This window comes from Carya illinoinensis, chromosome 4 (genome assembly GCF_018687715.1).
Source record: "Carya illinoinensis cultivar Pawnee chromosome 4, C.illinoinensisPawnee_v1, whole genome shotgun sequence".
In the NCBI taxonomy this organism is placed as follows: domain Eukaryota; kingdom Viridiplantae; phylum Streptophyta; class Magnoliopsida; order Fagales; family Juglandaceae; genus Carya; species Carya illinoinensis.
The window spans coordinates 43,699,983-43,724,261 of NC_056755.1; the positions used below are offsets into that span (position 1 = coordinate 43,699,983).

General features: G+C 37.0%; 5 protein-coding genes across 5 annotated transcripts; 3 read left to right on the plus strand and 2 right to left on the minus strand.

Moving 5' to 3' along the window:
- The first annotated feature begins 780 nt into the window (after positions 1-780).
- LOC122307952 (probable indole-3-pyruvate monooxygenase YUCCA8) lies at positions 781-2,934 on the plus strand. Its single transcript, XM_043121086.1, has 3 exons — positions 781-1,668; positions 1,776-2,150; positions 2,439-2,934. Exons 1-3 carry the CDS (start codon positions 994-996, stop codon positions 2,661-2,663), a joined length of 1,275 nt encoding a protein of 424 aa, XP_042977020.1. The 5' UTR covers positions 781-993; the 3' UTR covers positions 2,664-2,934.
- Positions 2,935-7,991: 5,057 nt separating this feature from the next.
- LOC122306542 lies at positions 7,992-8,423 on the plus strand. Its single transcript, XM_043118968.1, has one exon. The coding sequence runs from the start codon at positions 7,992-7,994 to the stop codon at positions 8,421-8,423; it is 432 nt and encodes a 143-aa protein (XP_042974902.1).
- A 5,597-nt stretch (positions 8,424-14,020) lies between these two features.
- Positions 14,021-15,267, minus strand: LOC122307863 (probable glutathione S-transferase). The gene is made up of 2 exons (XM_043120975.1): positions 14,789-15,267; positions 14,021-14,629 (listed from the first exon to the last, which is right to left on the minus strand). The coding sequence occupies exons 1-2, from the start codon at positions 15,095-15,097 to the stop codon at positions 14,267-14,269; spliced, it is 672 nt and encodes a 223-aa protein (XP_042976909.1). The 5' UTR covers positions 15,098-15,267; the 3' UTR covers positions 14,021-14,266.
- Positions 15,268-17,523: 2,256 nt separating this feature from the next.
- Positions 17,524-20,191, plus strand: LOC122306096 (protein LOW PSII ACCUMULATION 1, chloroplastic). The gene is made up of 4 exons (XM_043118494.1): positions 17,524-17,842; positions 18,652-19,224; positions 19,309-19,359; positions 19,718-20,191. The coding sequence occupies exons 1-4, from the start codon at positions 17,589-17,591 to the stop codon at positions 19,857-19,859; spliced, it is 1,020 nt and encodes a 339-aa protein (XP_042974428.1). The 5' UTR covers positions 17,524-17,588; the 3' UTR covers positions 19,860-20,191.
- A 2,337-nt stretch (positions 20,192-22,528) lies between these two features.
- On the minus strand, positions 22,529-23,959 carry LOC122306098 (photosystem I reaction center subunit IV, chloroplastic). Its single transcript, XM_043118495.1, has 3 exons — positions 23,608-23,959; positions 22,905-22,970; positions 22,529-22,789 (listed from the first exon to the last, which is right to left on the minus strand). The coding sequence occupies exons 1-3, from the start codon at positions 23,863-23,865 to the stop codon at positions 22,688-22,690; spliced, it is 426 nt and encodes a 141-aa protein (XP_042974429.1). The 5' UTR covers positions 23,866-23,959; the 3' UTR covers positions 22,529-22,687.
- Between the last annotated feature and the right edge of the window lie 320 nt (positions 23,960-24,279).

The following is a 24,279-nucleotide window of genomic DNA, read 5'->3' on the forward strand; positions in this document are numbered from 1 at the left end:
ATGAGCATGGCCCATCACTTTAATTCATTGCTCCCTAATTCTCCTTCTAATTCTATTTTTTGACTTTTGTTTAGTGAAATTTCTCCAAATTAAACCAAATCATCCGCTAAAAGATTTCATTTTATCTCATTTTATATTATTATTATTTTTTAAATTTTTACATAAAATATAATAAACAATTCAACTTTTTTAAATATCAAAATTGTAATAATATTAAAAAATAAAATTCTAATCATATTTTATTCAATTTTTTATTTTTATTTAAAATCATCTTATCTCATCTCATCTCACTATCTAAACTGCAGTGCCTTACATCCTAATATTTTGCATCTCAAGCTAATTTTGTTGAATGATGATATCTTTTAGCTCATGATTACTTCTCTTAGTGTTTACTCGATTGTCTTTTTAGGGGAATTAATTTTTCACCGGCCAACATGCCCCCATTTAGGAAAGCAAAATAAAAGCGCGCTATAAGCCCTTCACAACTTGGTTTACGAAAATTTTCCCGAGAAAATATGAAATTTATTACAAGAATATAAGCTAGCCCTTTAACAATATTTTAACTAAGAATTATTGAGAAAGACCCAATATTTTTTTTCTTAAAATTTAGTAAGATTGTAAAGAAAGCAAAAGGCTTAGGATTTGAGACCGACTCTTGAAGCGCATTTAACTTCCCCCCACCCTTCCCTGATCACATGCACTCTCGTCTCGATCTTATGCCCAACAGTACCACTATTTAAGCCCCCTCCACCCCCTCCTCTCCTTCCAAACCAAACCAAACCGAACTCACATTCTCTTCTCTGACAAAGCTCCCTCCCAAGTTTCAAACCTCAAAAACACAAGCACTCTCTAGCTTCCTCACAACCGCTTGTTTTTTTTTTATTTTTTATCACTTTGATCCTCTTCAAGCTGTCCGCAAAACCGCTTCTGTCTGACACTTCTTATTGTACAACCTAGTTTCTTCCATAACTGAGAGCTAGAATCGTCTTAACAATGAAGAACTTGTTTCGTCTTGCAGATCATGAGGATTTCTTCTCTCGTCCAAGCATTTGGATTAACGGTCCGGTCATAGTCGGTGCCGGGCCATCCGGGCTAGCCACAGCTGCTTGCCTCAGAGAACAAGGAGTATCCTTTGTAGTCCTTGAAAGGGCTGAGTGCATAGCATCCTTGTGGCAAAAGCGCACCTATGACAGGCTAAAGCTTCACCTTCCCAAGCAATTTTGCCAGCTCCCTAAGCTTCCTTTCCCACAAGACTTCCCTGAATACCCAACAAAGAAACAGTTCGTAAACTATCTTGAATCCTATGCTAAACACTTTGAGATCAACCCACAATTCAACGAGTGCGTTCAGTCCGCTAGGTACGATGAGACTAGCGGATTTTGGCTGGTCAAGACGGTTTCAACAAGCGCTGCTTCGACTCGCACTGAAGTCGAATACATTAGCCGTTGGCTAGTAGTGGCCACCGGCGAAAATGCCGAGTGTGTGATGCCAGATATTGAAGGACTAGCGGAGTTTGAAGGCGACGCTATTCACGTTTGTGAGTACAAGTCCGGCGAGAAGTTCGGGGGGAAGAAAGTATTAGTCGTGGGGTGTGGCAATTCAGGCATGGAAGTTTCCCTTGATCTTTGCAACCACAATGCCTCACCATCTTTGGTTTGTCGTAGCTCGGTAAGTACTCCATATATATAGCAAAACAAAACAAGTCTCTTTCAATGAAATTGCGCTTCTGGGTTTGGATTCTTATGGGATGTGTTCTGTCTGTCTTTGCTGTGCAGGTCCATGTCTTGCCAAGAGAAATTCTTGGAAAATCTACGTTTGAGTTGGCGGTTTCGATGATGAAATGGCTACCCCTTTGGTTGGTTGACAAGCTGTTGTTGATTTTGGCGTGGTTGGTGCTAGGAAACATTGAAAAATATGGGCTAAAAAGGCCGGAGGTTGGTCCAATGAAGTATAAGAACACATTGGGGAAGACCCCTGTCTTGGACATTGGCGCATTGGAGAAAATCAGATCCGGGGACATTAAGGTAGTCCCTGGAATCAAGAGGTTTCTACCCGGACAAGCAGTCGAGCTTGTTAATGGCGAAAAGCTTGATATTGATTCAGTTGTTCTGGCTACTGGATACCGCAGCAACGTCCCTTCTTGGCTTAAGGTGAGAAAAATTTTCATTTCTTCAGCTTGTCTTCATTTTTTTTTTCCTTTTTTGGGTTTTCGAAAGACAGTTGTGGCAGTTGGTTTTTCAACCTGCTCAGATAAAAATGTCAGTCTCTGAGCTGATGGTGAGGCATTTATGGCCGCATAGAATTTGTCCCATTACCTATAATATTTTACAAAACAAAAATTATCTTGGAAGCTTTTTTGTTTTTTTTTTTTGTTTTTAATATTGATGCTTTATTTTACTCAAATGGGCTAATCTTTTTTTGGTTTATGCTATGTTCAGGAAGGTGAATTCTTCTCCAAGAATGGGTTCCCAAAGTCACCATTCCCAAATGGATGGAAAGGAAATTCTGGGCTGTATGCAGTTGGGTTCACAAGGAGAGGACTCTTGGGTGCATCCTCAGATGCCGTGAAAATAGCACAAGACATTGGTCAGGTCTGGCAAGTGGAAACCAAGCAAAAGAAGCGAACCATCGCTTGCCATAGACGATGCATTTCCCATTTCTAAACATTAAAAAACTCTCAAGTTAACCATCCATTTGTTAGTGAGATTCTTGCAGTGTATAAAAGTACTGACTTTGTATAAACACACAAAGAAAGAGACAAACGGCAGACTCGGAGCCCTCTCCGAAGGCCCAAGTTTTCAAAATGTGTTTTTGGGCATTTTGTAGACTAAGGATGATGAGGCTTTGTCTTCTTGTTTTGAAGTTTCATACACTTCTTTGAAGTATAATGACAGTTTACTGTCCCCCGCAATACTCTCTCCCTCTATTTATGTTTTGTTACTTTTGTATGCTCATTCCTGGTAAATTTCACATCCATTTTAATATCAAGTGATAGAGATCAAATGACAATCTTCCTTCTCCACATTTTTTCTTTCAAAAGTTCTATAAATGGTTTCTCCTAAGTCATCAAGAATGAAGTTGCAACTACTGATCAAATAAACAAATAATATTCTTGTGTCTGAAATGTGAAATGATGTTCATCACCCTCAGTTGAGACCTATTGAAATTTAGCTATTGAATATCAAACCACCTATCATCATTTCCTCCCTTACCCATCAGAGCTTTATTAAGGAAAAGGCCCACTGATTCAATGTTTCATCAGATTGGCAACTTGCCCATTAGCATCTATCATCAGCCGAGTAGGTCCCATTGCAATGGAAACTAGCTCCACAACACCCACCACCTTCTCTCTCTTCTCTTGGAGGATACCCATATTCCAAGATGGCTCCACATCACTATTCCCATTAAAATTATTATCTTGAAGTTGAGGTTGACCAACTCACTGATATGATATAGATTTTACAAAGTCTCTGTTGCCATGCACATGGATATCATAGAGGCACAAAGAACCAGTTTTACAGTTAAATCTTCACTGTAAAGCTTATTTGAAAGCTTGCACTCATGTGAGAAGAACTCAGAATGCTAGACAAAAATTACAGAGAGTTGAACATTCTCACTTTGCCCGGACTCGATCATGAAACTTTTCTGTTATTAATTTCAAAAATGATTGTATCTTAACAAGGTACAAGTAGCACACAATTGTACTAAACTCAAACTGATTAGGTTTAAGAAAGAAAGTTCAATTATTAAACAATTTAACAATGTTCCTTTCCTTTACCCACGTTTCCAATATCAACTTCGAGAAAATTAAGTTCCCGCATGGTTAAGGTTTTTCCTGCCCACACAATATATAGCCAATTATATAATAATGATATTCAGAAAGAATTTCCAACATATTAAAAGCTGTACACAGCTGAGCTAGTTCATTCAAAAGCTATGGACAGAAGTTCCATAACCCCTTAGATCCACAACAGCCAAGAATAACAAGTCAAACATTTAAATTCGCTTTAAAGTGAAAGAGAAATCCAACCATCCATTCTCCATGACCTATCACAAGGCTGTTTCTACAGCATTCTAATTTCTAGCAAGCACACATGTATACCTTATAATTATATCAATCATGCAGTAGGGGATGCATGGCTTATGGGATTTCAGATAATTCCAATTTTAAAGCAAACACACCGTCAAACCAATAAAAATATATATATATATATATATTTTTTTTTTGTTTTTAATAAATGACAGCAAATAAAATAAATAAATGGTGTGACAAAGAGTTGGGAGATTTTGTTGAAAACTTTTATAAAGTTCCAATTATCTTGTCCTGGGTAGAAATAACTAGGAGTAAGACTAGAGAAGTTAAAAATGAGGACAAAACATGGAGTCGTGTAGACTCTGGGAGGAACTACTGCAATTTTTTTGGCCACTGGATGTTCAGTATACTGCATGTAAATTATCAGATAACATCAGAGATAAGGCTGAGTAACACTGTAATTTATTGGTGAAAGCGTCCCATGCTCTAGGAGAATAAAAGAGGAAAAAATCTGTACAAGAAATAAAGCCCAAAAACACTGCCCATTGACTCCAAACTGGAACCAGCGCCGCATTAAGGCCCTGTTCTATATTCTTTGCATTTCAAAACAGTGCTAGAAACAGCTCACACGAGCCCCTGTGCAACTTAGTGAAAAACTGAAACTTTTCAACTCAATGGTCTATCTATTTTCTTCGTTGCCAAAACCTCAAATCAGCAACTCACTTTGTACAAAACCTGAGTACCGCATTTAACAGCTGCAGTATGTGTCCCTTGTCTTTGTACTCTATTTTGATGTTTCCAAGCTCTTCTAAATCGAGACATTTAGTGGGAAAACAGTAAAATAACACATGGGATGGCCACCATTTTCCCCTGCCACTATCCCATCACCAGGGCCCATTTTCACTAACCATTGTTAGTCTGCCAAAGTAAATCTCTTCCTTCACGTGGTTGTGTCATCTAATTCAGGAGGGTGGACCTGCAAGGGTATGTAGTTCAGAGGAGTAAGAAGTATTGGATTTTAAGTCTAACACCTAAAGTTGAGCAAGCCCGGAATCGACAATGTCATGCTTGAGATTTAACTTGAGGCCAATCGCCTGCTAAGCTTTTTCCCCAAAGATGCAACCTATTACCCTCAATTATTTTTTTTATAATTTCTTTATTAGGTTATGCTGTACTCTTTTTTAGTACTTTTTTAGTACATTTCAATTGACCGATTTGATGGTTTTCCTGGGAGGCACATTTCCAATAATAAACCATACTAAAAAGTAAAAACCATACAATACTCCATTCAACTTCATTTCTTGTCCACGTTCTTCCCACAAATGAACTTTCCTTGTTATCAAACCAAATTAGATCAATACATCGTTCTTTACATTTCTTATTTTTCTCTTTTGGAAATTATGTTGTCTGAGTCTGCCTCTCTTTAATTATTGGACATATTTTTCATCGGAAGTATGACACATGGAATCATTTTGTGGATATCAGAAGACTTGGAGGAATGTAACAAGCTCATTACTTTGGAACTTTAATCTCTGTTATTTCCAAATATGCTTTATCCTATCCAGGCTGACACACAGGTTCCATGCCATTCTGATGAAATAAAACTCCAGAACATTCATGGTATCAGTAAGATAGTGACTGGAGTGTCAGACTCACATGACTACTTGATAAGTCAAAATTAAATTGTATAGTATGTTTTGCATCTTCCAGAAGCAACAAGAGTAGGGTTCAATTCTCATGACCATGTTCCATGGATTCATAGACAAACTCAAATCCCCTGCTTTATCCTGCTGTTCATGTTCAGTTGTCAGTCCATATATCCTGCTTTATCTTGTCCAAGGTTAACAGGACTGGCTTATTATCACAAGTCACGTTACCAGTAGATCATCATAAGCACACAGAAGGCCAAGGCTAGTGCAACCAAATCTCAAAATCTGCCAGCTATACGCTGAAGCAAGAAGTCTTACCTGAAAATTGTCGAAACCAAATTATTTAATGGTTTGACTACTTCAGGTTTTGGGCTAGAACCAACAAATAGGTAAAATGACAATCATTTGCAGCAATTTTTTTTATAGTGCTGAAATTTGTGGGAATGCAGGATCAGTGTATAAGCTACAATGCATCCTGAAGTAGAGACAATAGTTTATACCCTAACCGATTTAATTTTAAAGGTCAAGAATTCACCTTATTTTCCAACATTCAGAAACGTAAATGTGAGAAGCAATTGCTGCACTCAACAGACCTTCAGAATAAAAAGCTAGTGAGTATATGAAGGATGAATTGTTTGGAGTGGGGAATGATTAAAAAGATTGAAATCAAACCACAAGAAAAGCTAGAAAAATTGGTATACCTTGAGGAAACCACCACAAACAACAAAAACTTTGCCCATTTGTAAAACGATTAATTTCCTAGCTGAAAATGAATTAAAAAGTTGAATTTGTGATGAAAAACCAGTTCATTGAAAATGTGTTTCACCAATAATCAAGTTGCTTTGTCGACCCAGAATAATAACGGTTGGGCAGAAAATGATGTTTTCTCCAGTGTTCATGGAAGCACAATAATAATCGGACTGGTTTCATTTTAAATCTTGCTATCTAACTCTTGCTATCTAACTCTTGCTATCAACTAACTATTTCATGAAATGAAACAAGCAACAAACGATTAAAACGTTGCCCATTTGTAAAACGATTAATTTCCTAGCTGAAAATGAATTAAAAGGCTGAATTTGTGATGAAAAACCAGTTCATTGAAAATGTGTTTCAACAATAATCAAGTTGCTTTGTCGACCCAGAATAATAACGGTTGGGCAGAAAATGATGTTTTCTCCAGTGTTCATGGAAGCACAATAATAATCGGACTGGTTTCATTTTAGAGTGTATCTAACTCTTGCTATCAACTAACTATTTCATGAAATGAAACAAGCAGTCGCTTAAATTGTCCTAAACAAGTCATTGCCTACATCAAACAAACTGTTGGTGCAAGTTGGAAACGTTTAGTCAAAATTCTCGAATCTTATTGATTGACAGGAAATACAAAATCATCAAATTGTTATAAACCATCTTGAATTGTATGACCACATTTAACTAGTCGTCAAACGCATAGTGCTAGTCGTCAAAAGCATAGTTAGCTAGCCGTCAAATGTATAGTGCTAGTCGTCAAAAGCATAGTCTCTTTTGTAACCCTATATATATGGGTATATTGATGTTATATGATATACAGATCAATAGAGAATCTCCTCTCTCGCTCTCTCTCAATCTCTTGAAACTCTTTTATTTTCATTGACTTCATAACACGTTATCAGCACGATTCTCGTGATCTTCCTCCTCTTTCCCAACTCCATTTTCTTTCTCGGAAAAAGTGGAAATTGGAGGTGAAACTGCAAGCCGAAACATATATTGAACACGGACTGTCGTTCAGTTTTTTTTTCTCTCCTTTCTCAGATCTGGTGCTTGTTCGTTGGCTTCCTCCGTTGAATTTCTTTTTAGTTTCTCCTGAGCATCCAGCAAGATGATCTGTGAGTTTCCATTGGCAGCCGTCTCGTACGCTCGGATCCTCCGGTTTATTCTGGGTATTGGCGAATCGGGAAGGAGTTGCAGCTCAGTGCTGCTCGATAACGGGTCCTGCCCTGCCGATTCAAAGCATAGACGACGTCCATGGCAGTTATAGTCTTACGGCGAGCATGCTCTGGCCCTGGCCTGATACAGTTCGAGGCTCAACGATTAAAGTTGACCGGACGATACGTCTGCAGTAGTCATCACAGACCGCAGAGATTCTGCAGTTGTATAGATCCAATGAAAATAGATCCAGCAGATGCAGCTCTAATTTACATAAGAATTGGTCTGTTGTATAAAAGGACTTGGTTTTCCTTGCTACAAACAGAGACTTCGTTTCATCTCTACGTTGGCCGGTGTGCAAACAAAATCAATGACAGAGAGTAAAGGGGAAATCGGACGGCAACATGGGAGGATTTTTTTCTGGGTCTCAGCATGTTGTTCCTCTTCGTCGGTGCTTATGTACTCGGAGGTGGCTTTTGAGACTTAAAGCAAGAGGTGCCGGCTGTACCAGTGGATCATCTCGGGGAGAGCTCGGAAGGGGGGTCCTGTTCGGGACTCTCAGGTGGCTCTACCCAGTCCTTCATGATGACTGCGAACGGACGGCCGGGCTGGTTGGCCTGAAGGAGCAGGTCTTCTTTGTCGGCCATGACTGGGGAGCTATGATTGCCTGGAACCCAACCTCAGATCTAGAGGAAGGCTTCAGAGCTTCGTTTGGTAATGATTATTACTTTTGCAGGTTTCAGGAACACGGAGAAGCTGAAGAAGATTTCGCTTGTGCCGATACCGCAACATTAATGAAGAAGTTCTTTTCTATATTTGGTCCAAATCCTCCCTAATATCTTTCTTCAAATCACGGCTTTTTGCTGTGTTGTGAGTGCGTTTCAGTTCAGACTTGCCTGAGCGCTACTGGAACCCATTTAGAAAAGTAGGGATAAGACTTTAAGACTTTTTAACAAAGTCTTTAAAAGTGACTCACAAGACAGAGAAAAAGAAAAGTGGGGCACCAGGTTTTTGGCTTCTTTTCAAAATGAAATGGAGACACATTCACGTGACTCTTGGGAAAAACGTTTGGAGCTTTTTCCAAATCAAAAAGCAAAGTTTTCTTCCCCTTTTTCATTTTGGACGGATTTACTTTTAGAAACACATGGGACCTTACTACTTTTGTTTTTTGTTTTTATTCAAACAACTTGCGAGGAATAGAAAGCAGGTGGGAGGAGTAAAACATTTGGTTACGTTGGAGGATTAAAGTCAACAGCTATCACAGGTATTATTTGATAAATTATTGAATCCGAGATCACAAATATCACCTCAGCATTTGGTTACGTTGGAGCATTTGAAGACCGAGATCACAGGTATCACGATAAGATTAAATGATCTTCTACTTCAAATTTCTAAAGTTAGTAATCTTCAACTTCAAATAAGTTTTTAATATATTATTTATAATTGCTGAAGTGAATATTTATGGTTATATTCATTATTATTATTTGATAAATTCTATATTTATTTACATAGTTTAGATACAAGTTTTATTTATTCTTTTATACTTGTTATAAATTATTTATGATATGATTTATCTGAGAATGAAAATGGAGCATCCCTGAAGGATCGCTCTAAATCAATAATAGCTTTTGAGTATCTCATAATTTAAATGATTGATACTTGTACCAAAAGTTCATTATGATTTATGCACCTGAAATTGCATAATTGAAATTGTGGAAAGAATATATATTTGAATGAACGTCTCGAATGTGCTCCTGAGGTAGCAATATCGAGTATGCTCCTGAAGTAGCAATATGAAATGCAAACGTTTACAATATATTCTAAATTTGTATCAGGTCTTTCAGTGACTGAGCAAAATAATGAGCTTTTGATAAGAATCATTAATCACGTCTTAGTAGATCTACATCATTCCCTGAAGTGAATGATAATGAATTTATATCATTCTATTCCCTGAAGTAAAAAGAATGATGCGTTTCATTCAAAGAAACTAAGAGATTGGACGTGATAATGAATATCTTTTCGGGCCAGAAGCTCTTATTGGAAAAGCTGTAAACTTTCACTTTGAGATGATATTATACAAATTATTGAATCAAATATTATGATGCATCAAAAGGTGATATGATTCAAAATATTTGTATCTTTTCATGGTTATCTTGATAATCCAAAATCAATTACGATAAGTCGAATGATTTTCATATGGACGTCCATAAAAGAACCAGAAGATTCTTTTACTATAAAGTCTTACCACCAGAAGTGGAAAGAAAAATTTGCTTGAAGCAAATAAGATGAAATTATTCGACGTTATCTTGATTATCATATGTGAACCAGAAGTTCAGATGATAATTAAATTTTGGATGCAATAAGATAAAAATGTCTCATATTCTAGCTGCTAAAATTCAAGTGAGGTTTGAAGTCTCTGTAGGACAATTAAGAAATTCAGCAGTCTAAAGACATATCTAAAAGCCTGTGAAAGATGGAGCATCTCAAGAGAGAAATGCACAAATAATTTGGTGCTCCTGAAGAGGCCATACCCACAGAACAAGCAATAAAGTCCATCCAAATTTTCTGTATAAAATTCTCTTATATAAACTCTTGAAGAGTATAAATCTCCTGAAGAGTGCCTCCTGAAGAGGTTTTTCATAAAAATGTCTTCCCTTGAAGAGGGACAGGTACCTGAAAATAACGAGATCTTGATACATTTCATGAATATTGGAGAAATTATGGATAGAAATAAAATCGTTGTCGACAACGTATATCCATATAAGATGGCAATTGACATTACCAGAAGTAATGGAGAAAGTGAATCAAGAACCGTCGAAGAATACGACGTAAAATATTGGCCAAATTTGAAAGAAACAATTCCTGCAGAATTAATTCACTAGTAAAATATGATGCATCGGGACTTATAGTCCAAACACCTAAAGAGGTGATGCTTGTTGAATGTCAGTGGGTATTTATGGAAAGGAAATAAAAATGTGATATATAAATCACGAGTCAGTTTCTCAATTCCTGCAGAATTGATATTACTAAGTAAAATGTGATAAATATGGACTTGAAGTTCAAACACCTAAAAAGGTAATTTTTGTTAAATATCAGTGGATATTTATATACATGATATAAAAAACCTGAAACTTTTAATATGAAAATGTGATATAGAAATCACAAGTTAGTTTCTCGAAGAAACAATATTGATATGATTTTAAAGTGGTTGAAATCATATTAAGATTTTTATTAGCTTGAAAGTTACCGAGAGTTTGGATATGCATGATTAACTGCATATTTATATGGATCATTGGATCATGATATATATATGAAAATCCCTGAAGGATAGAAAATGTTTGAAGTTTCTAATATGAATACATCTGGAAATATGTATTCTATCAAGTTTCAAAGATCCTTATATGATCTAAAGCAATCCAAACGCAAATGGAAACAAGCTATTATTGCAGTTTATATATATGATTTAAATGTCATTGAGACTCCAGAAAAGCTCATGAAACTGCACATATTTGAAATATAAATCTGAAACCCTTGCGGCTTCAAGGGGAAGATGGATGATGTTATTAGTCATGAAATACCATCTTTTAATACAATTAGTATTTCAGATTCATATTATGGGTTTGATATGAAGTGTGCATTATTAAAGAAGAAATAAAAGGGAGCACATAGAACATCTACCAAAAGATAGAAACACAAATATGAATATTTGTGAAATATTATTTTATTATCTTGAAGCAAGAATTACAGAAATTTGAGGCACTTTGCCTCATTTTTCAAACGCTCTTGTTCTTCAAGAATCTGCATGGCATCCCTATCTAAAGGGGTGGGCAATCGAAAAGAAGATTTAAGCAAGGATTTTAAATTCCTATTCTCTTACTTTATTGATTCTATCTTCATGTTGGACTCCAGAAGAAGTCGCTGAAGTATAGCAATATTCTCGTGGAGATTGTCAACTCCACAAGTTTTGAATTGCAGTCGCTGAGAAAATGCGACAATGGATGATGAGTATCAGGTACCGAGACTCACAAGCTCATAGATAGTTTCATTATCTGACCTATGAGTCAGATCATTATATTGCATGATAGCACCTGTGGTAGAAGCAGGAACAGCTAATGAACGAGGTGTAGAGTACCTCATATATTGGTCATGAGAAGATCGCTGAGCCATTATAGGATAAGAATGCAGAAAGAGATTGCAGAGTAAAAATACAGTATGATTACAGAAAAGTGAAGAAGATGAGATGAGAATGAAGATGAGCTGAATATCTCTTTTATAGAGAAAATTATGATACAGCATCTCTCGTGAAGCAAGAGAAAAGAAACGAAATATAACTTCATAGCTTTGCGGCGCCTGACAGCACGCCCGACAGTTGCGACGCCTGACAGCACGCCTGACACCTACAGAAGAGTTGAAAATCCGCGGTGCTTGTCTGATCTAAAAAGCTGGCCACCGTTTTTATTAAAAAATGAGGTTAGCGGTTTAATGTTGATGAATTCTCCACTAACTGTATTATTTACAAGAACTCCAGAAGAGTACAACTCCAGAAGAGTAGTGATGAGCAGAAAGATCTAGTTGTGATTATTTTATCAACATGGACCAAGTCCACAGTTAGTTGGATGTATAGATGCGAGTTATCTTTCAGATCCAAACAAAGAGATCATTGTAATTCATAAGGCAAGTCGAGAATGCATTTGGCTAAGATCAATGATTCAACATATTCAAGAAAAGTGTGGTCTTCCAGTGATTAATGATAGTCCAACAACTTAATACGAAGATAATGCTGCTTGTATTACTCAAATTAGAGGAGGATATATCAAAGGTGATAGAACCAAATATATTTCACCTAAATTCTTTTATACTCATGAACTTCAGGAGAAATGTGAAATTAACGTCAAGCAGATACGATCAAGTGATAATCTGGCAGATTTATTCACAAAAGCATTACCAACTGCAACATTTAAGAAAATTATGCAAAACATTGGAATGCGGAGATTTGAAGACCTGTTATCATACACTTTTCAGGGGAAGTAATGTCTTGAAGACTTGTGCTGATTGTACTCTTTTTCTTTCGCTAAGGTTTTATCCCACTAGGTTTTCCTTTACAAGGTTTTAATGAGACAATCTTAAAACACTCGACTGTACACATGAATATTGTATTATTTTTCCTTCGTCATTAGTTTTTTTCCCACAGGGTTTTTCCTTAGCAAGGTTTTAACGAGGCATATTCTTTAAATATGGTCATCCAAATGGGAAGTGTTATAAACTATCTTGAATTGTATGACCACATTTAGCTAGCCGTCAAACGCATAGTGCTAGTCGTCAAAAGCATAGTTAGCTAGCCGTCAAATGTATAGTGTTAGTCGTCAAAAGCATAGTCTCTTTTGTAACCCTATATATATGGGTATATTGATGTTATATGATATACAAATCAATAAAAGAATCACCTCTCTCGCTCTCTATCAATCTCTTGAAACTCTTTCATTTTCATTGACTTCATAACACAAATCATATTTTCTTCTTAAACCTTTAAAATTACAAGCCGCAAATAGAGGCATATATTGAAATGGGTACAGTACTCGAAGAAGTGAGAAAGAAAGAAAGAAAGAAAGAAAGAAAGAAGAAAGAAATGGGTCCCCTGGATTTGAGATTTGATAATACGAGTATGTGTGTTTCCTACCTTCACATCATTACCTATATTAGGTTTCCTAGCATGATTGCCTTAAGTCTATTATTTCCGCTATCAAAGTGTAAACATAACCTTACATGATTGTCTGTGAGTTGTGTTTGCATATATTTGCACGAGTTGACAATATCACTCGAGGTATCTTGCGATTCCTTTCCATTCCCTGGGAAAGAACCTCCATCATTGCACAAGCATCTTGTCAAATCATGAGTTTTAAGCTATGTAGTGGCCCATACATCAAACGAAAAAAATTATAACTGCTAGGAATAGGAAATCTGTTCAATATGTGTCTAATCAGGCACTCTAATTTGTCTCCATGCTTGTTAAGCATTTATCGAGCCAAACAAGCATGTTATTATACAAAGCCCATAACAAATTGGCCGAGGGATGAAAATTGTTCAGAAATAACAAGCAAGCTAGCTCACAGAGCCATAAGCCAGACAAAATCTAAATGGGTTAACTGCTCAAGAGTTGCAAAACTCCTCGGGCATTCTCAATGACAACAAAGGGCCTCCCTACCCTTTGAAGCTATTGGTGCAGTTTGGCCTAAAACGGATCCACTTTTTTTCGTACTTGGATGGAAATAAATGTCTAAATCTTAGCCCCATAGATAATAGATATATCTCAAATGATAGATATTGTCCAAGCTCTACTCCTATAAGGGAAACATGCGTGGATTCTACTCAAATCAAAACAGAGCATGTTTAGCCTAAAATCATGACAAATATTCGGTCATCAATTCCATACTTGTAGCTGATTCTATTTTTGTATTATATAGCTGTCTGCTGTAAACTTTAGCATAATTCTAGCATTACCGTATATGTATTTCCTAAATTAGCTTCTCTTCATTCTTGTATATAACAATACAGATTTCTATCAATGAAAGTGTGGGAATATATTCATTGAAACCTCTGCAGTACTTATTCTCTATAACTCCAACTCTGAATAACGAAACATAAAGAACAAAGCATACATGGAAAATTCCAAAGCTGACATTTATGATGTTGAAGATGCAATAAATATCTGCCTCAGGCGCTTGAAATACGGCAACATGTCATCTCGAGCAGGAAGGTTCTCCTTGATCACAGGGACTTCCTTGAAGCGTTTAGTCCAAGCATGTAAGCGTGGAAAGCTATTAGCTTCCATCAGTTTGACACCAACTGCTTCTTCCATGACGTCAAGCCAGCCAGCTGCTAACCATCCAAAGGCTAGGTCAGTTAATCCAATCTTATTGCCTCCAAAGAACTGCCTATCCCCAAGTCCATGATCTTCTATTATTTTCAGCACCTCTTTGGCATCTCTTGTTGCCTTCTCTTGCTCTTCTCCCACAAAATGAAAGAAACCAAAGAAAGTGGGGCTCTATGGAATCCAGAAACATGTGATTAGAGACTCAGTCATATTTTTTGCCAGATTTTTTTACACTTTCCAGTTCACTTTTATCAAGCAAAAGATTAATTCTTGAAACAATTTGAAACCAAAGAAGTTGAAATAAATAGAGAGATTTAAAATATGTATTACCTTGTCCTCTTCAAACTTTGTCCAAAACCGAGCCCTGGCTTTCTCATATGGGTCATCCGGAAGCAAGGAATCATGGGGCCAAACCTCCTCTATGTACTCAACAATAACAGTGGACTCAGCAATTGGATTTCCACCATGAACGAGCACAGGGATCTTCTTATGAACTGGGTTGTACTTCAAAAGAAGATCACTCTTATTGGAAAGATCCTCTTCTACATATTCAAATTTGACACCCTTGAGCTTCAGAGCCCATATCACTCTGTAGCCATAAACACTAGGCCAAGCTCCTAGTAACTTCACTTCTTCCATTCTTGTAAGGTATATGCCTTTTCTTTCTAACCTGGTAAGGAGTTCGGGTGGTTGAACAAATGATGAAATGGGTTTTTCTTAGTCTGTTATAAGCTTCTAAAATTCAAAAGATTAGGAGTAACTTTATTTATTTAAATGCTTTTGCTATGCTAGAGTCTGGGACATCTTCGATGAAGTTTCCCACTAGATTGTGCATGATAGTATAATTGGCCATAAAATAGACATTCAGATTGACCAATATGGTATTTTGACTAAGAAAATTAATACTCTTCAGATAAGTGATAAATATTACATTCGATTTGACTTTCTTTAGGCATTGGAATTTTATCAAAAGAATTTTGGCGCATAGCATAAACTTAATATTTATTTGGGACTCATTATTGAATTGTAATGTTTTTTTTTTTTTTAAATATTAATTGATGTGACATACATGTATATTATTAATATATTTGATATATTAATAAATATATCAAAAGTTCTTGTTCAGAACTTCAATGGTTTGAGTTGCTTTCATATTGTTTGGCATGTATGTGGTGTTATTAGTAGGACTGTTGACCCGATCCGATAAAGCCTATTCTGACCCGACCTGGAAAACATGCCTTTCGAAATACCCGAATTCCGAAATACCATAATGAAAAGTTTGAAAATGGAACTATTTTGTTATGCTTCCAAAAAATCTCGGTTAGAGTTGGTTAATTTCCAGTAATCGAAGTACTACTACATGTCAATACGCCCTCTCCCCACCTCCTCCTTCTTCGGTCTCAAACCAGTTCCTTTCTTTTTGTTTTTATTTTATTTTATTTTATTTTATTTTGAACTCTGGCAATGAAATCGCTCTAGAACTTCTTCACCTATTTGCTCCAAAGTTACCAAATGGCCTCTCTACAAATTTTGAAATCCCTTTTCACTCCGATTTCAATTTCCCTGCCAAAGGTTTTAGGGTCTATTGTGAAACTCGAGACAGTGACAACCAAAGCAACAGCGGGCTTCTCCTACTTGGTTCATTCTTCGTCTTTCGTATTTCTTTCTTTGTCTTTAGTTTCAAGTTTTGTTTTTGTTTTATTGACACTTGTTTTTATTAGGGTAGGAAAAGAAAGTAACTCTCTATTTGGTCGCTAAGTGTTTTCTTAGCGAAGGAAACATGGAGTTTTCAAGATCTCATATTTTAGGTTATTAAGGTGGGGAAAAAAAAAAAAGGAAACGTTTCTGAATACCGATTACCTTTTGGCCAGTCAATTTTTGGATAAGCAGTTAATTGGGAATTCAGGTACTTTGGAAGGCATGTTTTTCGGGTCGGGTCGAAATATGCTTTATCGGGTCGGTTCGGGATAGGCTTTATCCTACCTAAAACCTTTGGTCATATAGTACCTGGATCTCCTACTCCAACCAAATCTTATAAAATTTTTCTTGGAATCCAATTCCAAGCTCGATTTTCTTGGAAAGTTTGGCAGGGGAATTGAAACCAGAGTGAAAGGGGATTTCAAAATTTGTAAAGAGGCCATTTGGTAACTCTGGAGCAAGCAGGCGAAGAGGTTCTAAAGCCAAAGTTCCAAAAAAAAGAAAAGGAAAAATAAAGGAATTGGTTTGAGACTGATAAAAAAAGGCAGAGAAAGGGCGTATTGAGGTGCGGTAGCGCTTCGGTTATTGGAAATTAACCGACCCTAACCGAGATTTTTCAAAAGCACAATGAAAGAGTTCTGTTTTCAAACTTTTCATTCTGGGTCGAGTAATTGAGTTCAAAACTTTCGGATCGGGTCGGGGGCCTAAATGTGCTACGCCACTTATTAGTATTGATTGTCTAAAGATATATTGAATTTTTTAATGAAGTTAGGTGTAAACTCAGCTTAAATTCAACTTGAAAGATAGAATTCACCTTAATTTAGTAGTGTTAGTTGTTTAAAAGTTTATTGAATTTTCTAAAACAAAGTTTTAGATTATGGCTTAAACTCGATTTGAATTAGAGTAATATTACATATAGTTATTGAGTGTATAAATGCCGTATAATAACTTTAAAAAAGAGTGAGGTTACTATTATAAAATTAATTATTTTTTATATAAATTTCATATTTATTTAATTTTTTTAAAATAATTATGCAGCACACATGTACTCTTAAACTATCATTTCTCTTTGAATTAACACACGTAACTTCCAACTATCAAAAACCTCTCCTACCCAATTCTCAGCTAACAAAATCCTACGGTGACGCTTAGATAAAGATGCAACACCCCTTTCTCTTGTAAAAATAAGAAATTTAAAAAAAAAAATTATGATTGAATTTTTTCTTTATGAAAATATATAGCCATTGTTTTTTAAATTGAAAATAATTATAGAAATATTACAAATATCAGAGGTACACAACAACGGAACAAGGAGGTGGCAACGGTCAACCGTCTTCGTGGCAGTATTTTGGTCATCCATCCAAAAACACGGGTTAGCAAAATATTATGCTAACAAGCGGCAAACTTTCACCAGCTAAAGTAGAGCATAGCCATGGCCTCTGTGGCTAACGGTCCGTACGTTCTCAGACCCCCGAATTATCCTCATCAATCAAAAGGCGGCAGCAACAACAACGACAAAATCTTCAGATTCCTCTGCTGGCCATCTCATGTTCTTAGAAACACTGGATGGGTCCATTCTAACAACTTTGTTGCAGCATCATCCCTCTCTCCACGCCCCCCAAAGCGAGGTTCTTCAACTATCACCCGCTCCACTGCTAATAAGTCTTCCCCATCTACAGAAATTAGGTGCTTTCTCTCTCTTCTCTCCGCTTGCTTACACATTAAATTTTGATTGGGGCCGTTTTGGAGTTCAGAATTTCTTTTGGATGTTCAGTGCTTTACTGTGGCATGTATTATTGTGAGTGAAGTGAGAGGGTTAAGTCCAACGTCTCGAGCAAATGTTGCGCATACAAATTTGTGTGGTTGGTTCCCTCTCTGAATTGTATTCATCATATATGTATTAGTTTTGGTTTAGCATCTGGTTCTAACTTTCAAGGTTCATTATCTGTGTTTTGAGGGCTTAAGTTTTCGTGTTATGATAAAGTACGTTTACATTTAGGTCCCCTTATGCTTGTAACTACCCCAATTGAAATTTTCCTTAACATAGTTATGTACTGACTCGTTGGGTCTTGTGACCATAAGAATGCAATATTTGCATTACTGCATGCTTGCAGGGTCCTAAGCCCGTAAAATGAGGTCTTTCATGTGGAAGCAGCCACAACATTTAAGACTACTTTTGTTTTTGGCTATTGATAAATTAAAAGAAGTAACTATAGGAAAAATTATCGGATCGGGTCATTTGTGCAGATAACATAGACTTAAAGACTAATTATTTGTCATCCATACCTTTTCTGTATGGTTTTATTTTTAATTTTTGGAATATGACACTCAGATCGGCCTTCATTTCGTCATGGCTGTGGCAAACCTTGATTCTCCCTTCTCATTTTAGTAATTTTTATTTTCTTTTTCATAGTACTTCCAACTCATGCTTCTGCTATCAAGTTCTGTTTTACATGTGAGGCTCCCTTGTAAGCATAATTTTATTTGTTCTCCAGTTCTACAGCCAAGATACGCAGCGAAGTTCTCTCTCCCTTTCGGTCTTTTCGGATGTTCTTTTATCTTGCTTTCATAGCAAGTGGTTCTCTGGGGGGATTAATAGCAACCACGCAATTGATTGCTGCATTAACAAATTCATCAAGGGCAGCTGCAGTACCCGAAATCTTGAACGGTCTTGGCATAGACATTGGAGCAGTATCTCTTTTTGCATTTCTTTATTCAAGGGATAATACTGCTAAGAATGCACAACTGGCTAGGCTCTCAAGAGAGGAAAGCCTTTCAAATCTTAAGCTCCGTGTGGACGAAAAGAGAGTTATTCCTCTCAGCTCTTTGAGAGGGATTGCTCGCCTTGTAATCTGTGCTGGCCCTGCATCCTTTGTTGCAGAGTCTTTTCGATTAAGTGAACCTTTCACTGAAGGCCTTTTGGACAGAGGGGTGCTTGTAGTACCCTTTGCTACAGATGGAAATCTACCTGGTTTTGAGTTTGATGAAAATGAAGAGACACAGGATATTACCGCCAAAAGGAAGAGACTCTGGCAGCTGGCTCCTTTTAATATTTCTGAGTGGTCCAAGTGAGTAACCAGGTTCATTAAAAAAAGAGTTTATAAAACCGTTGCTATCTCTCTCATAGCTAATGTTCTCCTTATCAACAATAGGTGGTTAGATGAACAGAAGAAGCTGGCTGGTGTCTCCTCTGATTCTCCTGTGTAAGTATTCTATGTATTATACATTTGAACAGTGAAGTTCATGAATTTGACATGCATATATGCATACCTTATTCTATTATAATTAACGCCATGTTAGATTCCAACATCTCCCAACCACACCCCCCTTATTTAATTCTTGTATTTATTTTCTTTCCTTTTGATAGTAATGAAATATGGCCCGAATCATTGTTCATCTTTAGAGATTGGAAAGAAAAATTTTACTGAGTTTTTCAATCCATATAATCAGCTGTAAAAGGTTTGTTTGTGGGACAGATACTCTTGGAATAGTTGTGGTAAGTTAGCATAAGTGTGTTTAAGCGATTTTAGGTTTTTTTTTTTTTTGTAATTCATTTTGCAGGTATCTATCTTTGAGGATGGATGGGCGTGTCCGTGGCAGTGGTGTTGGTTACCCTCCTTGGAATGCTTTTGTTGCACAATTACCTCCTGCAAAGGGGATGTGGTCAGGTCTCCTGGATGGCATGGATGGAAGAATACTTTGAAGAAACTATCTTGTTTACAAACGGCTCTTTCTCCACAGCTTCCTGGAATTATAATACATCCCTTCACTCCTTTATGATAAAAGATATGATGCCTTCTTGTGAACTTAGTGATATCTGTTGGTTATTTATACTTTAATTTATGTGTTCTTTTTACTGTCCTCCCCCTGACTTCCTACCTATGCAGTGTTCTGTTAGAATAGGTTTTTCTCGTGCATTTAACATATAGCCGACTTTTTTTCTTGTGAGCAAGATTATTAGTATTTTTGTTGTATTATTCTTTTGATATACAAGGAGGATTGTTATCAATGGCAAGGTATGATGATGAACATGCATACTATGATATCATGCTGGAGGCATATGTATTAAGTTATTGAGTTGTTCCTACTTTTAACTATTTGGAAGATATTTCACCAACACAATGAAGATCATGACTGTGAAAACATCCATGATTGATTCTCTGCCAAAAATATGAACAGTAGGGTCTACTACTAAGCGTTCAATTTGATAGTGCCAAGGTTAATTTTGATAATTATCACAAGAGAAGGAAATGAGCAGTTTTTTCATATTGTTTTATTAGCTCTAAAATTCATTATAGTTATCATAACAGGCTGCTCCAAACTGGGAAAATTGTGCATCTCTCTCTCTCCCCCTCCCCCACCCCCACCCCCAAAAAAACATACACTCACACACCAATTTTTCTCGAACTTTGGACCTCCAGCTCTGCCAAAGAACACAAGCAGGGCCAAAAATCCTATTAGCCATGTGTAACTTGTCTACAACTAATTGCAATTGCTGAATATATTCCGGCTGGCTTCCACCATTCAAGCAGAAGCTTTGGATACATGCATTCATGCCAAATTGGTGAGAAGGCATTGTCCAGATCTTCCATTTCATTTGCTCTACTAACTCTCTGGCACATCCACTACAGGGACTCACAAGTTTCTGCTACCAACCTTATGGTTGTACAAGGTTAGACCTTTTCAGTTTGTGTCCAGAAAGGCAACTTAAATGAGGGTGTTTTAGCCTTTTCCATTAGTGGGATAATTTTAGAATGGTTTAATTTTGTCAGCCCTGCACTTCAGATGTAGACTTGTAGTTGATCATTGCATGAGACATCAACGGAGACTGAACCATCCTGCATATAACTGGATGGCTTTAGTAGTTTAGATAAATGAGTTAGTTAATTGTTGTTGTATAATCATGCAACCAAGAATATTTCTCCTCATTGTAATCAATGTGATGATATATCTTGGGCAAAGGAACAGTTTCTATTAATCTTGGGATGAGAATATGTTCATTTCCCGGGGCACAGACACAGTACTTAGGATGTCATGCCAATAAAATTTAATGTTTACTCAAGTAATTTTAATTACATGTATGTTATGATGGGATGAGAATATCATGCCGTCTATAGTCTGAGAGTACCAAATAATTTTCCTTGATGAACATTTAACATGGTTTGAGAGAAACGCAGAATTACAACTGGTGCTTTTTATATTACGTACATCATGCACAAAGGTAGGGGGTTTTATACAACTTAGAGCAAGAAAAACATTGAATAAAATTTCAATTCCGTGAGGAGAGAATAATTACCTTGGGAACCAAGCTAAACTATGTATGGAAGTGAGTAACGGCAATTGGTAGGCTTTCTTTTGGTGAGATCGTACCATGTGTGTATGGTCAATGATACAAATATGATCTGCAGCTGGACTTATACGCTAACATTAAGTGCAGTGGATGGGTTTTCCTTTTGGTGAGATCTTGCCTTTTGTGGTTGTATCAGCTGGACTGATGTGCTTAGCAGCCTTGTCTTCATCGTTACCTCCAATAACAGAGTTGACAGAGTTATTTAGAGCAGAAGCACTGCATTACATTTTGGGGTTTAGAATTTGAGGCTATGACAGAACCATGTTCTACCATACGTTGCTTTATAGATTTGGTGTAAGAGTCCAAGATGGTAGTGACCATCATCTTGCAATGCTATACTCTTGAGCTGTTCGTGTCAATGCCCCGCTCAAGGGCAGCATTATGTTGAAAAGGATGGGATGGTAAGTCATCCCCCTCCCAAAACCCAACTTTAATGGGATTATCATCAAGTATTGACCCTTTTGAGAATGTATGAGAATCCTCTATATGCTTTATTATTTACAGTTTTTTTTTTTGTTTTTTGGTTATTTGTCAGGTCTTGGTTTATACTGAAGCAAGAAACAATTATTAGAGTTTTAAAGTTCAGCAGAATATATGCAGGAATAGTTGGCTAATTTTGGCTTCTGGATAACTGGACGATTGTCTGATGCGATGGAATAGTCTTGGAATCTCAAGTGTAATGCGCCACGTTTGAGTACTGATAGCAGCAGCCATTTTAAGCAAATCGCATTGAAGCTATGCCGAACTACCAAATAAAAGAGTGTATTTGTGTGTTTCCTTGGTTCACGCTTGCTTTGTTCTTAATCAGTTATTTGATTTTTACAATGAAAATGAAGAGTGCAACAATCCTCATCTTAGAATTTGATGTTCACAACAATATTACACGTACCAAATTGGAAAACTTATGGGGAAGGCGCAAGAGATTGTCCTGCAATCATAACTGTAGGATTAATCTTGGCCTTTTTATTCTTACAACTGGTTCAGATTACAGCCAGTATCGTGTGTGTAATGAACAATATCAATTTGGATACTCGGAGCAGCAATCATAACATTATAAGGACGAACAAAACAAGAACAAAGAGAGTATGATACAGATTCCGGGCACAAACAAGCTGAAGCTAGAGGGTGGAATAGTGGGGAGAATTACAATTATAAGAACAGTACAACAACCATATGACTCATTAAACTTCTACAATCTCATCCAAAGCATAGTTATTTGTAGATACATTAGCATAGTTAACTTTGTTGAACCGAACCACCACCGGGTAGCGAGTCTTTGGGTCCTGTGAAACACATTATTTCCATAGAGAAAGTCAAATACTTATGCTTAATATGTAAGATAAAAGAGGAAAAAAAAAAAGAGTAACATTGAAGGGAAAAGAGAGGCAGAGCACAGACCTGGTCGACTGCTACCACAGATCCAATGCCATTGTACCAGTAAGACTCTCTCCTAAGAATCTTAACCTGTGCAGTGAAAGTAGTACTTTCATTCACTTTTGTTGGCCAGATCATACATGTAAAAGATGATGGGAAGATGGCTAAAACTAGTGAAATGGAAACAAATAACTTTGACTCAGCCAATTCTACTAGTCCCTGATAGTAGGATATAGAATCACAAGTATTATGAGGTGTTTTTGCCTCTCAAGATTGAACTTTTCTTAAAGCTTCCTCTTCTTCTTCGTCTTTTTTGTCGCAATTTGCTTATGTATTTTCTTTTGAAAATCGATCAATTTGAAAATATCCAATATGCCTTGGTCCTATGAATCCCCACCACAAATATCACACATCTACACCTCACAGCTCCTCTTCAGAGCTAGATAGCTGCTAACATTTCAGGGGTTCAACTGGCAGAAAGTCCTACCTTCGTTTGGGTTATTTACTTTGGGTGAACTTGTTGCAAAGCCTAGCTATTGGACCAAGAAGAGTGATATCACCATCATCCTATATAGGCTTTCATGGCAGTTTGTTTTCCCAGAAATTCTCTTTTACAAATTAAGCATGTATTGTGTTATAAAGAACCTTCATCTACTGCAAGTTGCTTTGAAATCAATGCATCTGGCACTTCACCACATATATGTGTGTGTATAAACTGGGAACTCACCTTAGCTCCTCTTTTGGGACCAATTGGAGGTGGCTTAGGCTTTGGAGCTTCACCTCCAACTGGTGCAGGGGCGGGTGGTGGAGCTGCCCCCTCCTCAGCTGCCCTAACAACAAGCCTTGAACTGCTGCTGCTGCTGCTGCTGTTGTTCTTCAAAGGGAAGAATAACATGCTGCTCCTAGCAGATGAGCTTGTGCTGCCTGTAACATTTGCTGTTAGCACAAACCCAGAAGCAGCTGATGCCATGTTGCAGCTTGCCATCTTGTACTCTCCTCTCTCCCTCTCTCTCTCTCTCTCCCACAGACACTTTCTCTTCAAAATGAATAAAGCTTAAAAGTAAACGTCGGACAAAATAGAATAAAGATTGAGAGGCTTTGAATAAACTTGTGAGAATTATCTGATCCTTGCAAGTTAAATCAATCGTTTCCTCCACTATGGTGCTGCCAACTGTGCACCATATCCCAATTCTTTGGATAATGTGATTACATGTCATCTGTGTCTTTTTTTTCTTTCATTTTGTCATTTTTTGCTTACTGGGTGTCTGGCGTGTGGAGTAACTCGAGTGGGGTTGGAGAAATCTTTGAGCTAAAATGTTACGGAAAATTGAAAGATCTACATGCACGGTGGATTCGATCTGAGATGCAGAGAGAGAAAAGATGCAGATTGAGCTCTAAA

Excerpts from the sequence above, each read along its gene's own strand:
- LOC122307863 (XM_043120975.1), bottom strand. The coding sequence starts at position 15,097 with ATGGAAGAAGTGAAGTTACTAGGAGCTTGGCCTAGTGTTTATGGCTAC. Across the intron at positions 14,630-14,788 it reads CAAAGTTTGAAGAGGACAAG|AGCCCCACTTTCTTTGGTTT; the intron begins GTAATACATATT and ends TGGATTCCATAG.
- LOC122306096 (XM_043118494.1), top strand. The coding sequence starts at position 17,589 with ATGGCCTCTGTGGCTAACGGTCCGTACGTTCTCAGACCCCCGAATTAT. Across the intron at positions 19,225-19,308 it reads AATATTTCTGAGTGGTCCAA|GTGGTTAGATGAACAGAAGA; the intron begins GTGAGTAACCAG and ends TATCAACAATAG. Across the intron at positions 19,360-19,717 it reads GTCTCCTCTGATTCTCCTGT|GTATCTATCTTTGAGGATGG; the intron begins GTAAGTATTCTA and ends TTCATTTTGCAG.
- LOC122307952 (XM_043121086.1), top strand. The coding sequence starts at position 994 with ATGAAGAACTTGTTTCGTCTTGCAGATCATGAGGATTTCTTCTCTCGT. Across the intron at positions 1,669-1,775 it reads CTTTGGTTTGTCGTAGCTCG|GTCCATGTCTTGCCAAGAGA; the intron begins GTAAGTACTCCA and ends TTTGCTGTGCAG. Across the intron at positions 2,151-2,438 it reads ACGTCCCTTCTTGGCTTAAG|GAAGGTGAATTCTTCTCCAA; the intron begins GTGAGAAAAATT and ends TGCTATGTTCAG.
- LOC122306542 (XM_043118968.1), top strand. The coding sequence starts at position 7,992 with ATGGGAGGATTTTTTTCTGGGTCTCAGCATGTTGTTCCTCTTCGTCGG.
- LOC122306098 (XM_043118495.1), bottom strand. The coding sequence starts at position 23,865 with ATGGCAAGCTGCAACATGGCATCAGCTGCTTCTGGGTTTGTGCTAACA. Across the intron at positions 22,971-23,607 it reads GTCCCAAAAGAGGAGCTAAG|GTTAAGATTCTTAGGAGAGA; the intron begins GTGAGTTCCCAG and ends TTCACTGCACAG. Across the intron at positions 22,790-22,904 it reads CTGTGGTAGCAGTCGACCAG|GACCCAAAGACTCGCTACCC; the intron begins GTCTGTGCTCTG and ends TGTGTTTCACAG.